Below are 15,726 nucleotides of genomic sequence, written 5' to 3' on the forward strand. Positions count from 1 at the left end.
CCGCGACAGTAGAAGAGGCCATAGACTGATATGTCAGAATGGGAATGGGAAGTAGAATTGAAATGGGTGGTCACTGGGAGATCCCATTTTTTTTTTTGTGGTGGACAGAGAGAAGGTGCTAGATGAAGCAATCTCCCAATCTACGTCAGGTCTCACTGAAATACAGGAGGCCAGACCGGGAACACCGGATAGAGTAGGTGACCCCAACGGACTCACAATGAAGTGTCGCCTCACGTGGAAGGATTGTTTGGAGCTCTGAATGGTAGTGAGAGAGGAGGTGTAGGGGCAGACGTGGCATTTCTTCTGCCTGCAAGGATACGTGCCAGGAGGGAGATCGGTGGGAAGGGGCAAAAGGACAAGGGTGTCGTGTAGGGAGCGATCCCTACAGAAAGTGGAAAGTGGTGGGGAGGGAAAAAAGTACTTGAAAGTGTGATCCTATCTTTTATCCTTTTTTTCAATCTTTAAGATAATGTCTCTTTTGAGACATTGTAAGTGTTGTTACTTCAATGTACTCGTTATTTTTCCTGTATAATATAACAATAAAAAGATTTGAAAAGAAAGAAAGTGTGATCCTATTGGAGATGGCAGAAATTACGGAGAACTATGTACTGGATGCGGAGGCTTGTGGGGTGGTAGGTGAGAACAAGAAGAACCCTATCCCTGGTGTTTCTACGAGAGGATGGGGTGAGGGCAGACGTACGCGAAGCGGAAGAGAGGGTGAGGGCAGCATTGTTACAAATAGTGTTGTTACACAGTTATGAATAAACTTAGACACATACAGATGCACAAGCACAAACTCACTCCTAACACCAATGCTCAGTTGATGTGGACTAGAGAATTGTAGAATGCAGTGACACAGAATGTTTTCAGTGTTTTATAACTGTCACACCACACAGCAATCACGTTTTCAAAGACTTACTCAGAAAAAAACACATTGATCCAATTTTGTTCCTTCTTAACATAAACGATTTTCCCTGCTGTTCAATAATTAAAATGCAGCTACATCTGCGCTACAAAACCAAATGGAACACTTCCCATGCGAGGGAGAGAGCAACTGAAATGGAAGAGCAAATGAGGGTAACCAGGCAACTGTGCACTCAGCGGGGAAGATGTCTGGTGTTGCACACTGTCTGGGGAACCTGTGGCAGGAAAAGTTGCTTTTGGTATCTTCATGTGGCAGATGGCATGTGATGTACCCCACGCTAGCTCCACGGAGACTGGAGAGCGGAGAGGCTGGGTTTGTTTTCCCTGGAGTGGAGGAGGTTAAGTCGAGACATGACTGAGGTATATAAAATTATGAGGGGTATAGTTAGGGTCAACTGCAAGAAACTATTCCCCATGTTAGAGGTAGTTACAGCTGAAGAACATAGATTTAGTATAAGAGTGGATCAGAAGGGCATCTTTTTTCTCAAAGAGTGGTGAGCAGCTGGAACTCTGTCTAAGTGACTGGCAGAAGACAGTTACTATGAGAGCTACTACAGGCATTGAAGTAGAGTCTAGTCAGGCACTTGATTTTCCTGGACGTTTAAGGCCATGGACAGGAGATAGGATTAATATGGACAGATGCCCTCTGGTCAGCATGGATGTACTGGGCTGAATGGCCTGTTTCCACACTCTTTGTCCTTATGACTCTATCAACTGGGGCGCACAAGGCCAGGTTACTGCAACCAGGCCAAAAACAGTAAGAATTCTACCTTCTACTGTGTACTCTTCAGTGTCTAATGTGTGTTGTGGATTGATTCCAAGGTTAGAGGTCTATGGGACCACACTTTGCTGTAAAACAGCTGTTGATGGTAAACAGAAAAAGGGGCAAGTTCTTTCCAGGATACATATGGACCACGAGGAATCCAAAAACCCAGGGAAGTCTGAAAGCTTCTGTCTTGGTTGAAGTGTTGATGTTGTCCTCTGTCGGCTGCTTAGAGCTGCTGTGTGAATAATCCATGTACCTAACTCTCCTGTGCAACTCAATAATAACTACGTGGTTTATAGTCTAGTATTGACATATTTGGGTTGATTATACGAATTCAACTTCTAGATCTGCCTCAGTTCATCTCTTTATTTTCCTTTAAGATGGACCCAAAATCCCTACTCTTTGGCCAAGCTTCAGTTCACCTCCTCACGATGCTTCTAATTCTGATCCTGTGTTGGGGTGTCTTAACTTATTAAAGGACACCATATGTGTGGGTTGTTCTTATAAGAAGGCTACAATATTATAAAGAATAGGACAGATGATTATACAGCATTTTTGAATAACTCCCTGCCCTGTGTGGTGGGTGAGTGTTGACTTATACCCACGTTCCTCATACACCAAGACCCATCCTCAACCTTATCATTAGACTGACAGCTGCTTCTTGGTAGTATCCTTGAGACATGGGTGAACACCCACTGTGCAGTAGAAACTATGACCAGGGAACACCCATTATCTAACCTAAAGATGTTGCTTGACATAGAAACACACAAAATAATATTTGGAAGGGGAAGAATATTTTGGTAGTAAAGATCCTTTGTCGGTCATAAGAAGCACCCAAACCTGTTCCAAAATACTTTGGCAAAACATATAAATAGCTCCCATAAATTGATATGAGATTTATCTAAATTATTTAGTCATCAAAGATGTGGTGGGTCACAAACCATGTTCTGTATCATTTCATGAAAAGACCAAGAAATAAATAAGCCACCAGGTAGTTCTGGTGTTGCACATACAGGTGCCAATAGGGATATTTGCTGCTTATTGCACATGGAAAGTCACGTGCTGCATATAGTCACAGAGGGGAGAGCCACATTGCACATACAAATGCAGGCATGTCCGGTATTGCAGCTATCATCTTCAAAGCTCATCTCTTTCCTCCTCAGCGCACGTACATGCTGACCTCTGACTGTTCATGAAAGGCCTGCATCCCAGGGTCCAGACCGCATTGAACATTGTGTCTGCTACTGTTTCACAGGCTAGAAGGAAAGAAAGACCTTAGATTTATGCCACATCCTTCTTATCCCTTTGAGCTATCCCAAATTTTTCACTGCCGAAGATATACCCTTGAAGTGAAGTCACAGCTTACAGATAGGAATACTGGCAGGCTAGTTTTCCACAAGATCCCATAAAAAGAAATTGATATTGACAAATAACTGGGGTTTATTGAAAGATGTTGGTTAAGGTGTAAATATTGGCCAGAATTTTATGTCACAGTGGCACAGCTGGAAGAGAAGCTGTCTTACAAATGCCAGAGACCTGAGTTCAGTCCTAACCTCGGATGTTGTCTGTGTGGAGTTTGCATGCTCCCTGTGACTGCATGGGTTGCTCTAGGTGCCCCCACTTCCTCCCACATCCCAAAAACGAGCATGTTGGTAGGTTAACTGGCCACTGTAAATTGCCCTCTGTGCAGGTGAGTGGTAGAATCTGGGCAGAGCTGATGAGAACGTAGGAGGAATTTAAAAATGGGATTGATGCAGGACTAATGTAAATGACTGGTTGATCGTTGGCATAGACTTGATGGGCTGAAGGGCCTGTTTCTGTGCTGTACCTCTCTATGACTCTTTAACACACTGCATTACACAGTGTAATGGGTTTATTTCTGATGCTCCTGGGTTAAGCATCAAATCCAAAAGATAGAGCATCAATCCCTTGAAATCTCACTTTAGATTTTTGTGCTCAGTTCTCTGGCATGAGACATGGTTCATGGTCAACCCACTAGGAAGTTAGTAAATTATCCAGATTCACAAAATAAATACATAAGATGGAATTCTGCAATAGAAAGAGAAGTCCATTAAATTTTCCAAATGCCTTTTGGGTTCATTGTGCATTTCTGGTATTTTTCTAGAGTTCCAGGGAACAAGCCAGCTCTATCCTTTCATCGCTAATATTTTCTCAGGGAAGATTTATGTCTCAAATGTCCAAAGTGTTTTCAGCTAACACATTTTCAGTTAAAATACTTACTTTCAACCTTAGACACAAAGCCCAAACTTTTCTTGAGGTCAGAGCAAATTCCATAGAGGCACCATCGGAACTTGGCATCACACCGATATTTGTTGGCCCCACAAGTGTCGTAACAAAGATCGAGCTGATTGCAACACTTGGTCATGGCTGGGATTCCCAAATCAAGCTGAAAGCAAAAGGAAAACATTTAGAGAGGCAACCTTTGAGACTGGAACCAAATTTTATTCAGTTTCCTGTAAAATGTAGCATTCATGAAATCACTTGGATCTTGGTAATGAAATATTAGTGGACACTATCACAAGAGTGTATCATTTCAGGAACAGTTATTACCCTACAACAATCGTGCTCCTGAACTAGCGTGGATAACTTCACTCACCAGAACTCTGAATTGATTCTACAACCTACAGACTCACTTTCAAGGACTCTTCTACAACTCATTTTCTCAATATTAATATTTTTGTGTGCACAGTTTGTCTCAATTTGCACATTCGATATTTGCCAGTCCTTGTTTTTGGTGTTTTCTTTGTTTATATTATTTATGTAGAATGCTTCATAAATTATATTGTTTTTTTATCCAGCTAGCTTCCTCAACCCCCCCCCCCCGCCACATTTATATTCTGGTAACTTCCCACTTCCTTTTTAGTCCCGAAGAAGAGTCTAGGCTCGAAACGTCGACTATCTATTCATTTCCACAGATGCTGCCAGACCTGCTGAGTTCCTCCAGCATTTTGTGTGTGTTGTCCTGTAAATGTCCGCAAGAAAATGAATCTCCAGGTACTATATGGTGACATATACATATTTTGATAATAAATTTACTTAGAACTTTGTTGGTCACGTGTTCTGTTTTAAAGATGGATTTTTAATTGGGAAAATAATCTACTGCATGTGCCTGTGGTACTTCTCACATCTTAGAAAAGAAACAATTTGTACTTTCATTCAGCTGTGACAAACAAGCCTTCGACATCTTCTCCCAGCTGATACTCCCAGTATTATTGTGTCAGTCTCTCTCAGTCTCCACCCTATCACAGGCATTCCCGTTTGTTCAGTTCTCCCTTCTCCACAATTTAAAACATGCTTAACTTATGATTTTCCTACTTTGAAACCTTAACTCTGCTTCTCTCTCCATGGATACAGCCTGACCCACTGAGTATTTCCAGCGTTCCCTCATTTTATACAGATCTTTACAGGAAACCCCGCAGAGACCTACAGCTGACACAAGAGATTCTGCAGATGCTGAATACCTTGAGCAAAACACACACATAATGCTGGAAAATTTCAGCAAGTCGGGCAGTATCTATGGAGGGAAATGAACCATCGAAGTTGCGGGCGGAGACCCTCTATCAGGAATGGAAAGGAGGGGGGCATGGGTGTATCTACAGCTGACAATGCATTTTTAAAGTGTGGCTGCAACGAGGAAACAGAGCCAATTTCCTGCAGTAAATTTCCACCAACATAATGCAACGATGAATGAATAGGAACAGTATGGTAGCTTAATGCTTTACAGTGCCAGTGATAGGGGCTCAATTCCTGTCACTCTCTGTGAGGAGTTTGTATGTTCTCCCCGAGACCGCATGGGTTTCCTCTGGGTGCTCTGGTTTCCAACAGGTTAGGTTTAGTCAGTTACAGGAATACCATGTTGGTGCCAGAATCATGACAACACTGGCGGGCTGCCCCCAGCAGATCCTCAGATTGTGTTGGTCGTTGCCATGAACAACACAGTTCACTGTATGTTTCAATGCCTTGATGTACATGTGACAAATGAAACTTGTCTTTAACAACACACACAAAATGCTGGAGGATCTCAGCAGGTCGGGCAGCATCTATGGAAAAGAGTAAACAGTTGATGTGTGAGGGTCTTGCCCTAAAGCATCGACAGTTTACTCTTTTCCATGTATGCTGCCTGGCCTGCTGAGTTCCTCCAGCATTTTGTGTATGTTGCTTTGGATTTCCAGCATCTGCAGATCTTGTCTTGTTTGAAGCTTATCTTTAGTCTGTTCAAGTGTTGTTTTCTGGGGGGTAATTATTGCATGAGGCTTCAGCCAGAACATACACCCTTCTTTAAAATAGTGCCACCTTATCAAGTCAGGCAGCATCTATGGAGAGGAATAAACAGCTGATGTTTCGATCTGAGACCTGATGAAGAGTTCAACATGTCAACTATTTATTGCCCTCCATAGATGCTGCCGAACCTGCAGAGTTCTTCCAGCATTTTGTGTGCGTTGCTCAAAATTTCCAGCATTTGGAGAATCTCTTGTGTTTATGTTCTGCCATCTTGTATATGATCACCTGAGTGAGCAAAGTTCTTCACAACCCATCAAAAGGTCGAATGAGCCAATTCGATGAGACTACAGCCTCAGTGCTGCTCAGGAGGTGGTCAGTTTATGTTTCTACACTCAGGAGTGAGATGTGAATCCACAGCCTTTTGACTCATTGGCATTGAGGTGCCACATTGAATTAAGCAGCATTTCAGAGTTACGAACAGTTATTTCAAGAAGATGAATAAAAAATGAAAGTTGTGTTTTCAGTACATACTGTGTCTGGTACCTTGAGTCCAAGAAAACTCGAGCTACAACCATTTGGCTCAGGTGTTTTATAGTCTGGTCTTGGTAGAGGTGCCTTACCTGGGTAGAGAGAGCAGTATGAATTATTCCGGTTATACATCAAAATAATCTTTCTAGGTTTGTAGCTCAATCCTAAAATCCCAGAAACTCTCAAAGAATATTTTTCCTTCTACTTAACTCCTTAACTCCAAATGGAGTCATCGGGATGCCATCATGACGGTATTTTTTTTTTAGCAGACTTTCTTATTTTTACGAGGCCAAGTTGCTAGCTCGACGCTCAACCCAGCACAGATGGAAAGCGTGCAAGGGAGCCGGCTGGATTCGAACTTGGGAGCCTTCGCTCCAAAGTCCAGTGCTGATGCCACTATGCCACCAGCCAGCTTATAACAGCTTGTAGGTACAGAAAATGCTGGAGGATCTCAGCAGGCCAGGCAGCATCTATGGAAAAGAGTATAGTCGACGTTTCGGGCTGAGACCCTTCATCATGACAAGTCTGCTAACTGATGCTGCCTGACCTGCTGAGTTCCTCCTGCGTTTTGTACGTATTGTGTTGGATTTCCAGCATCCGTTTCTTTAGGAATAACCCTATGCAAGATCCCTTGTATCAAACAGAATCTGATACTAAGAAATGTTGGGGCCAAATGTTGGAGCCTATTGATTTTGTCAAATCAATAGGCTTCTTCATGAAGGAGTGATAGAGGAGAAGTTTTGGGAAGAGATTCCAGAGCTTAAGGTCTTGCAGCTCAAAGCATGGCCCTCATTGGGAAGAGAGTAAGATGAGTAATATTTTGGGATTACTCCAGGTAGAAATCTCAGAGAGTTGAGTGTTGTGGAGATGGGAAAAGCTGAGTGATTTTTTTAAAAGAATCTTTTTTTTTATTTTATTCATGATTTTGTGATGCAGTTAGAGCAGTTTCAGATGATCACTTTAAACAGAGGTGCATAAGAACTTCTTGCAGAGGGAGTTGAATCTCAGGAACAGATATTCAAAGAGGAGGTAATTAAATTTGGTAAGGTCAGAGAATTGAGGCCTGTGGAGGAGTTGAGGCCAGTATAGATCAGCCATGATAATTTTGAATGGGGAAGGCGGACAGCCTTGAGGGACCTGGTGGCCACCTCATGCTGTCTTTTGTCATCTTGTAAATGTCAGAAGCCCGTACACAGCACAGTTGCTACTAACCACAATTTTAGACGACGGTCTCTAAAAGTTAAACAAATCTTCCTGCTGAACTGATACACACACACACACACACACACACACACATATAAAACAAACACACATCCACAGATAAGGTCCTCTTTTGAAGGAAGCCTTGGGGTTGAGGACGACTTGCTTCCAACTCAGTTTTGCAGTGACCGATGACTTGAATGCAGAATTCACGGTCTACGCCACAAGCGGGCCAGGAGGTGTGAGACAGAGACCGTGGCTATGTTACTTAATCAGCTTCCCTTTTCTCACGCATCACTGAAGTGCCTACACATTCAAACTTGCAACGTAAGCGATAGAAACACACGTAACTGATAGATCCATACTCTGTGAACTCACAGGCCTTCCTGCAGTCTCTATCTGCTTCAGTAGGACACTCGTCTAGTGGTCTTCTCAAACCACATTTTGTGGATGATTTGTAACATTCTCCAACTTAGTTTTTTTTTAACTCAGCCCACCCAATCATTCACTCCACCCTTTAACCCAACTGAAAACCTTCTGAGGACGGTAAATGATTAATCAAACAATCACAGTAAACAAAAAGAAATCCCAAACCATAGCATGTGTGTAGAGGCTACACGGGGGTGGGGTGGGGGGGGCGGTTGCCATCTACTATTATATAACTTCTCTGCAAAAGAGTCGGTTCTGAATCTGTACAAGTTATTTTGTGGCCCTCTTGGGTTAATGGCTACTTTGCTTTTGTTTCTGTACTGTCTCACTTATCCCTGTCAGGTGGAACTCCTCCCCTGACCCCAGCTGTTTATTCTGGCTTCTACCCCGTTCCTTTCCAGTCCTGCTGAAGGGTTTTGGCCCAATACATTGATTGTTTATTCCTCTCCCCTCCAGATGCTGCCCGACTTACTAAGATCCTACAGCATTTTATGCACTTTGCTCAGGATTTCCAGCCTCTCACATCTGTACTGTGTTTAATGTGAGTACATTTCCATTCACTGTTTTGTTTCCTGTTCTATTTGCTTTGAAATCCCCTTTCGCCCCCTCCTCACTCTTTCTCCCCAGTTCCACACTTACCATATCGGCACTTGTACTGACACACTCCATTTCTGCCGCCTAGGAGCTCTAGGAATGAGTCAAAGTATCCATTGACAGTCTCAAAGCCATCTCGGATGGATCCAATGCCCCAGTCTGAACTGGTGGTTGAATTGTCCTGGGCCACGGTCATGGTCTTATTTTCTTCCTCAGAGTGTGCCACAGTGAGGGCCAGCCACAGGACGATTACCACCCCTCCTCTCATGGTTACTGGAGACCTTTGAGGTGAGAAGCATGCAAAGCCACGATCGGCGAATTATGTTCAACACCAAAGCACACGCTCCTTTCCAATCTCTCTCTGAGCTGGACTTTTAACCTTCATCTTCTTATCTGGAATGATCTCACTGCTAGAATGGTCTAAAGGTCAGACTGAGTATAAGTTTGGCAGGAGTTCGGTCTCGATTCAGACGCCTTGATTTGTTCAGAGTTATCTGTGCACTTTAAACATAGGCAAGTCCCTATCTCATAAAGTCCTCAAATGAGTAAATATTAATTACTTTGACGCTGACACGTTGCAATGTGACACAAAGTTTCTTCACAATTCCAAAGTATCAAGACCAGTTGCCTGTAAGTTTGTGCTTGGATCAGTTCACAGTACACCAGCAGCTGCACTGTGCTCTCCGCTTCTGAGATTTGGCTCCACTGACATCAGATAAAATTAATTTTGGGATGTCACGGTGATTGACCCACTGGTGAACCTCTAGCCCGGTGGATCTGCATAGGGTGGAGATGGAGAGGATGTTTCCGATAGTGAGGGAGTCTAGGACCAGAGGGTACAGCATCAGAGTAGAAGGATGCCTCTTTAGAACAGCAACTTCTTCTGCCAGAGAGTGGGGAATCTGTGAAACTCATTGCCACAGACAGCTGTGGAGGCTGAATCACTGGGTATATTAAAACAGAGATCGATAGGTTCTTGATAAGTAAGGGTGTCAAAGGTTATAGGGAGAAGGCAGGAATGAGGTTGAGAGAGATAATAAATTGGCCATGATGGAATGGCAGAACAGACTTGATGGGCCACATTGTCTAATTCTGCTCCTTATGGTCTTGTGGGTCAGATGTATGATGCATATGGAAGAGGCTTGCATATGGGAGGTTCGGGTACACTTCGCTGGTTTTCCAAAGTCAAATACAGGGGCAGAGTCGTAGAGTGATATAGCTTGGAAAGTGGCCATTCAACCCAACTCATTCATGCTGACCAAGATGCTCATCTAAGCTAGTCCCATTTGTCCACACTTTGCCCATGTTCCTCTAAACCTTTTCTATCCATACACTTAATCAGATGTCTTCTACATATTATTATGGTACCTGCCTCAACCACTTCCTCTGGCAGCTTGTTCCACAGACCTCAAAACCATAAGAGACAGGAGCAGAACCAGGCCAATTGACCCACCCGGTCTGCTCCATCATTGTATCATGGCTGATCCATTTTCCCTCTCAACCCCTTTCTCTTGCCTTCTCCCCGTAACCTTTCACGCCCTGACTAACCAAGAACCTGTCAGCCTCTGCCTTAAATACACCCAATGACTTAGCCTCCATAGCTGCCTATAGCAACGAATTCCACAGATTCACCACCCTCTGGCTAAAGAAATTCTTCTTCATCTCTTTTCTAAAGGGACGTCCCTCTATTCTGAGGCTGTGCCCTCTGGTCCTAGACTCCCTCACCATAGGGAATGTCCTCCCCACATCCATTCTATCTAGGCCTTTCATCATTTAATAGATCTAAATGAGATACCCCCACCCCTCCCAATCCCATTCTTCAAAATTCCAGCAAGTAAAGGCCAGAGGCATCAATTGCTCCTCATACGATAAGCCTATCGTTCCTGGAATCATTCTCGTGAAACTCCTCTGAACCCTTTCCAATGTCAGCACGACCTTTCTTACATAAGGGACCCAAAACTGCTCACAATACCCCAAATGAGGCCTCTCACCAGTGCCTTATAAAGCCTCAACACTACATCCTTGTTTCAATATTCTAGTCCTCTCAAAATGACTGCTAACATTGCTCTTGCCTTCTGCACCACCAACTCAATCTGTAAGTTAACCTTTAGGAAATCCTGCACAGTGACTTCCAAGTCTCTTTGCAACTCGGAGTTTTGAATTTTCTCCCAGTTTAGAAAACAGTCTACACTTTTATTCCTTCTACCAAAGTGCTTGACCATACATTTCCCAGCACTGAATTCCATCTTCACTTTGCCCATTCTCAAAATCTGTCCAAGTCCTTCTGCATCCTCCCTACTTTCTCATCACTACCCGCCCCTCCACCCATCTTCATATTGTCTGCAAACTTGGTCAAAACACCATATGCCTTCTTAGCCACCCTATCAACTCGTGTAGCAACTTTGAGGGATCTAAGAAGTTGGATTCCAAGATCCTGTGTTCCTTCACACTGCTAAGAATCCTGCCATTAACCCTATATTGGGCCTTCAAGTTCAACCTTCCAAAGTGAATCATTTCACATTCTTCTGGACTGAACTCCTTCTTCCACTTCTCAGCCCAGCTCTATATCCTGATGTAATATCCAACAGCCTTCTATACTATCCACACCACCACCAAACTTCATATCATCTGCAAACTTACGAACCCACCCTTCCACTACCTCATCTAAGTAACTTATAATCATCACAAAGAGCAGTGTTCCCAGGACAGGTTCCTACAGAACACCTCAAGCCCTGGACCTCTACGCAATGAATACACTCTATCTACTACCACCTTCTGCCTCTTGTGTTAAGCCAATTCCAAGTCCACGCATCCAAGTTTCTCTGGATCCCATGCCCCCTGACTTTCTGAGTGAGCCTACCATGGGATTCCTTACCAAAAATCCATATGCTGTACTCCACATCTACTGCCCTACCTTCATCACTGTGCTTTGTCACACTCTCAAAAAGTCAATCAGGCTTGTAAGGCAGTATCTGCCCCTCACAAAGCCATGCTGAGTACTCCAAATCAGACCAATCTTCTCCAAATGCTCATAGATCCTGTCTCTATTAATCCTGCCCACCGCTGATGGAAGACTCACTGGTCTATAATTCCCAGGATTATCCATGTTTCCCTTTATAAGCAAGAGAATAACAGAATAACATTTGCCATCCTCTGATCTTCTGGTAGCGCTCCTGTGGCCAGTGAGGACACAAAGATCATCTCCAAAGGTGCAACAATCTCTTCCCTTGCTTCCCATAGTGACCTGGGGTAAATCCTGTTTGACCCATCTATCCTAATATTTTTCAAAAGTTCCAGCACTTCTTCTTTCAAACCTCGCCATGTTTCAGCAAATTAGTCTGTTCTACACTGACCTCACATTTGTCAGGGTCCCTCTCACTCATTTTTTGTTGTTTTTATTTCAGATTTCCAGCATGTGTTGGTTTTTTTTTTAAATACGTTACTCTTTGCAAGTCCGGAAGCTGAAGCCTGGGAACTGGAAACTGGTGGCCAGTCCTGAGGCTGGTCCTGAAGTTGGACGATTGTCTGTTTGTGTGGGTGGGTGGGAGGGAGAAAAGGGCCTTGCTTTGCTGCCATTGTCTTGGTGCTTGTTGTGTTCTGTGGTGTTCCGCCAAGCATTGCGGGCATGTCATGTTGGCACCAGAATGTGTGACGACACATCCTTGGGTGCATTGGTTGTTAAGGCAAATGACACACTTCACAGTGTATTTTGATGTAAATGCGACAAATCTGAATCTGTTTTAACATGCAGTTAAGAAATAGAAGAAGAAACTTGCATTTAGGAAGTTACATTCATAACCCTGGATGGTAGCCACTCTCCGCCCTGAAACACATTTGAAAACCCTTAAGTACTTTTGAAATGCGTCACTATTGCAGTGAAGGAAAAGTAGCTACCAATCTAGACATACTTGAGTGCGCAGTAACCACAGCGAAATAATGACCAGATGATCTATTTTCAGTGCTGTTGATTCAGAAGTAAATAAGTCAAGACACTGGGGTCATTGGAAAGAATGTACTGGGATCTCTAGCACTCACTCGACTACAGGGAACTTTATTTAATACACACAAGATGCTGGAGGAACTCAGCATGCCATGCACCACCTACGAAGTGCAATAAATATTGACTGTTAATTCCCCTTGATAGATGCTGCCTGACCCGTTGAGTTCCTCCAGCACTTTATGTGTTTTTCTCAAGATTTCTAGCATCTGCTGCCACAGTAATATTCTGTCCAGAGATTCTGAAATAGGTTTTGAATCTACAATTTCCTGTGTGGTTCTTTACTCGGAGAGCAATGTAGTCTCATGAGGTTTGTGTTTCAAATAAGGTCTTTGCAAGGACCCAGTTGCCCCTAGTGAATAGACTAGAAATTATCTTAAAAACTTAATTTTTGTAAACAAAGAAATGCATACTGCCTTCACTTGACATCATTTTGCCTGCTCCTTAAACAGAGCCAATATCCATGAAAAATTAAACTGTGCACATGCAATAATATAGAGTGTATAATAGGCTTCCTAAGGTAAAACTGAGTTGGAAGGTGTTGTCTTTTAGATGAATAAACCAGAACATGTTCAGGAGTTCGAAAAAAAGATGTTAAGGATCAAAGAAGTTTAAGGTGTCCTGTCTGGTTTAACATTCCTTTTGTTCTCACCACTAAGAGATTAATTTGCAATAACCTTCTTTATCAATGAGACTCTAATATGTTCAATATACCACAGTTATATTGAGAGTGAAATTTGTAACTCCCCACTTACTATGTTTTTTTGGGCCTTGCTTCTTAACTCATCTCAAACATGTTTGGAATGTGCAAAAGAATTCTCGTCCTTAACTTATAATATTTTTTAAAATATCCTCTTACCTGACCTACTTTGGCGATTGGCTGCAATGCATATTGTAGCTGGAGATCCATCCAGAGTTGTAGGGTTGAGGAGACATTTAAATAAACTTTAGTCAGACTGCACTTGGATTACTGTGTGCCATTCTGGTTACCCCATTATAGGACGGATGTGGAGACTGTGGAAAGTGTGCAGAAGAGGTCTAACCAGGATGCTGCATGGATTGGAGTTTTGAGATAAAAGAAAAGTCTATAGACAAACTTGGGTTCTTCTTAAGAGTGTCAGAGGCTGAGGATTTGAAAAATGGTCAGAGGCATAGATAGGGTAGACAGTCAGAATTTTTTTTCCTCATTGTAGAAATGTCAAACACAAGGACATGTTTTTAAGTTTAAAGCGTGGGATGGGGTATTTATAAACAATGTGAGGGGCAAGTATTTTACACAGTGAGCAGTAAGTGTCTGAAATAGGTTACCACTGTAGTGGTGGAAGCAGGCAGTTTGGTGGGGTTTAAGAGGATTTTAGGCAGACAAATGGATTAGAAGGGGATAGAGGGATATGGGTCCTACACGAAGGAGGACACTTAGTATCATTTGGCATTAAGATTGATACAACATTGTGGGTCAATTGGTTTATCCGGTGCTGTACTGTGCTCCCTAAACAACCTCCACATTTCCAATGTGCATTTCTCTGAGAACATCTGTTCCCAATTTACACTCCCAAGTTCCTGTCTAATAGCATCATAATTTTCTTTCCCCCAATTAAATATGTGTCCATACCATCCATTCCTATCCTTGTCCAAGGCTATGCTATAGGTGAAGGAGTTGCGGTCACTGTCTTTGAAATGCTCACCCACTGAGAGATCTGTCACCTGACCAGGTTCATTGGCTAATACATCTCCAATATGGCCTCTCTACATATTGTGTGAGGAATTCTCCCTGGACACACCTAACAAATTCCGCCCCATCTTGTACTAAGGAGGTATCAATCAATATCAATGAAGTTGAAATCACCCGTGACACCAATTCTGTTAATTTTGCACCTTTCCAAAAGCTGCCTCCTGATCTGCTCCTCAGCGCCCCTGTTGCTATTGAGGGGCTATAGACTACTTCCAATAGAATGATTGCTCCCTTCCTGTTTCTCAATAGATAGTTAGTTTCTCCATACTAACTCAATAGATAATCCCTCCCCAACATTTTCCCTTTCTGCAGTTGTGATAATATCCCTGATATACAATGATAATCTTCCACTTCTTTAATCTCCATCCTCATCCTTGTTGAAACATCTAAACCCTGGAACATCCTGCAGCCATTCCTGCTCTTGTGACAGCCAAGTCTCTGTAATGAACATCACATCATAGCTCCAATATTGCTCCATCCTTACGTTCCTGATACTTTTGCATTAGAACATTTCAACCCATTCAACCGAAGTTGCTGGTGAACGCAGCAGGCCAGGCAGCATCTCTAGGAAGAGGTACAGTCGACTGCATATATGCCCTTTCCATTATCTGTCCTTCCTCACACTCTTTCTACACATTGTATCTACCTTTACCCTGATCTCCTCTGACCTCTCACTCTGCTTCCCATCCCCCTGCCAAACTCGTTTAAACTCTTCCTAGCAGCTTTAGCAGACCTGCCCGTAAACACATTGGTTCCTCTCCAGTTCAGGTGTAACCTGAACCTTTTGTATTTGTCATACCTTCTCCAGAAGTGATCCCAATGGTCCACAAATCTGAGACGCTGTCCCCCGCAGCAGTTCTTCAGCCACACGTTCTTCGGCTGTATCATCCTATTGGTTTCTTCACTGGTGCATAGCACAGGCAGCAATACTCAGATTACTGTCATTGAGGTCCTGCTTTCCTAGCTCCCTATATTCACTCTCAAGACCTCATCACTTTTCCTAGGTATGTCGTTGGTACCAGTATGTACCACGGCTTCTGGCTGCATTCCCTCCCCCTTAAGAATGCTGTGCGGTCTGTCTGAGACATCCCTGACACTGGCCCTGGCAACCGGGAGGCAACATGTCACCGGGGAGTCTCACGTCCACAGAATCTCTTGTTTGTTCCCCTTCTCTCCTCTTCTACCCCTTCCCATCGGAGTCAGTGTCAGAGACCTGGTCGCTGTAGCTTTCCTCTGTCCAAAGCGGTCTACTTGCCTTTGAGGGGGACGACAACCCGGGGCACTCTGCGCCGCCTGTGTAACACCTTTCCCTCT

General features: G+C 43.4%; 1 protein-coding gene across 2 annotated transcripts; it reads right to left on the minus strand.

The window, feature by feature from the left end:
* Nucleotides 1–367: 367 nt before the first annotated feature.
* pla2g12b (phospholipase A2, group XIIB) lies at nucleotides 368–15,317 on the minus strand. Of its 2 annotated transcripts, none has more exons than XM_072282656.1 (5): nucleotides 15,212–15,317; nucleotides 8,729–8,964; nucleotides 6,476–6,552; nucleotides 3,932–4,097; nucleotides 368–2,946 (listed from the first exon to the last, which is right to left on the minus strand). In XM_072282656.1, the coding sequence occupies exons 1-5, from the start codon at nucleotides 15,298–15,300 to the stop codon at nucleotides 2,828–2,830; spliced, it is 687 nt and encodes a 228-aa protein (XP_072138757.1). In that variant the 5' UTR covers nucleotides 15,301–15,317; the 3' UTR covers nucleotides 368–2,827. The 2 variants fall into 2 exon arrangements, with proteins under 2 accessions (XP_072138757.1, XP_072138756.1); XM_072282655.1 differs by having other exon boundaries at nucleotides 6,464–6,552.
* Nucleotides 15,318–15,726: the final 409 nt, after the last annotated feature.

This window comes from Mobula birostris, chromosome 18 (assembly GCF_030028105.1).
Source record: "Mobula birostris isolate sMobBir1 chromosome 18, sMobBir1.hap1, whole genome shotgun sequence".
NCBI lineage: Eukaryota > Metazoa > Chordata > Chondrichthyes > Myliobatiformes > Myliobatidae > Mobula > Mobula birostris.

Coding starts and splice junctions, on each gene's coding strand:
- pla2g12b (XM_072282655.1), bottom strand. CDS start 15,300: ATGATACAGCCGAAGAACGTGTGGCTGAAGAACTGCTGCGGGGGACAG. Junction 8,965..15,211: donor TGGGATCACTTCTGGAGAAG/GTATGACAAATA, acceptor CTCACCTCAAAG/GTCTCCAGTAACCATGAGAG. Junction 6,553..8,728: donor TCAGTACAAGTGCCGATATG/GTAAGTGTGGAA, acceptor CTCTCTACCCAG/GTAAGGCACCTCTACCAAGA.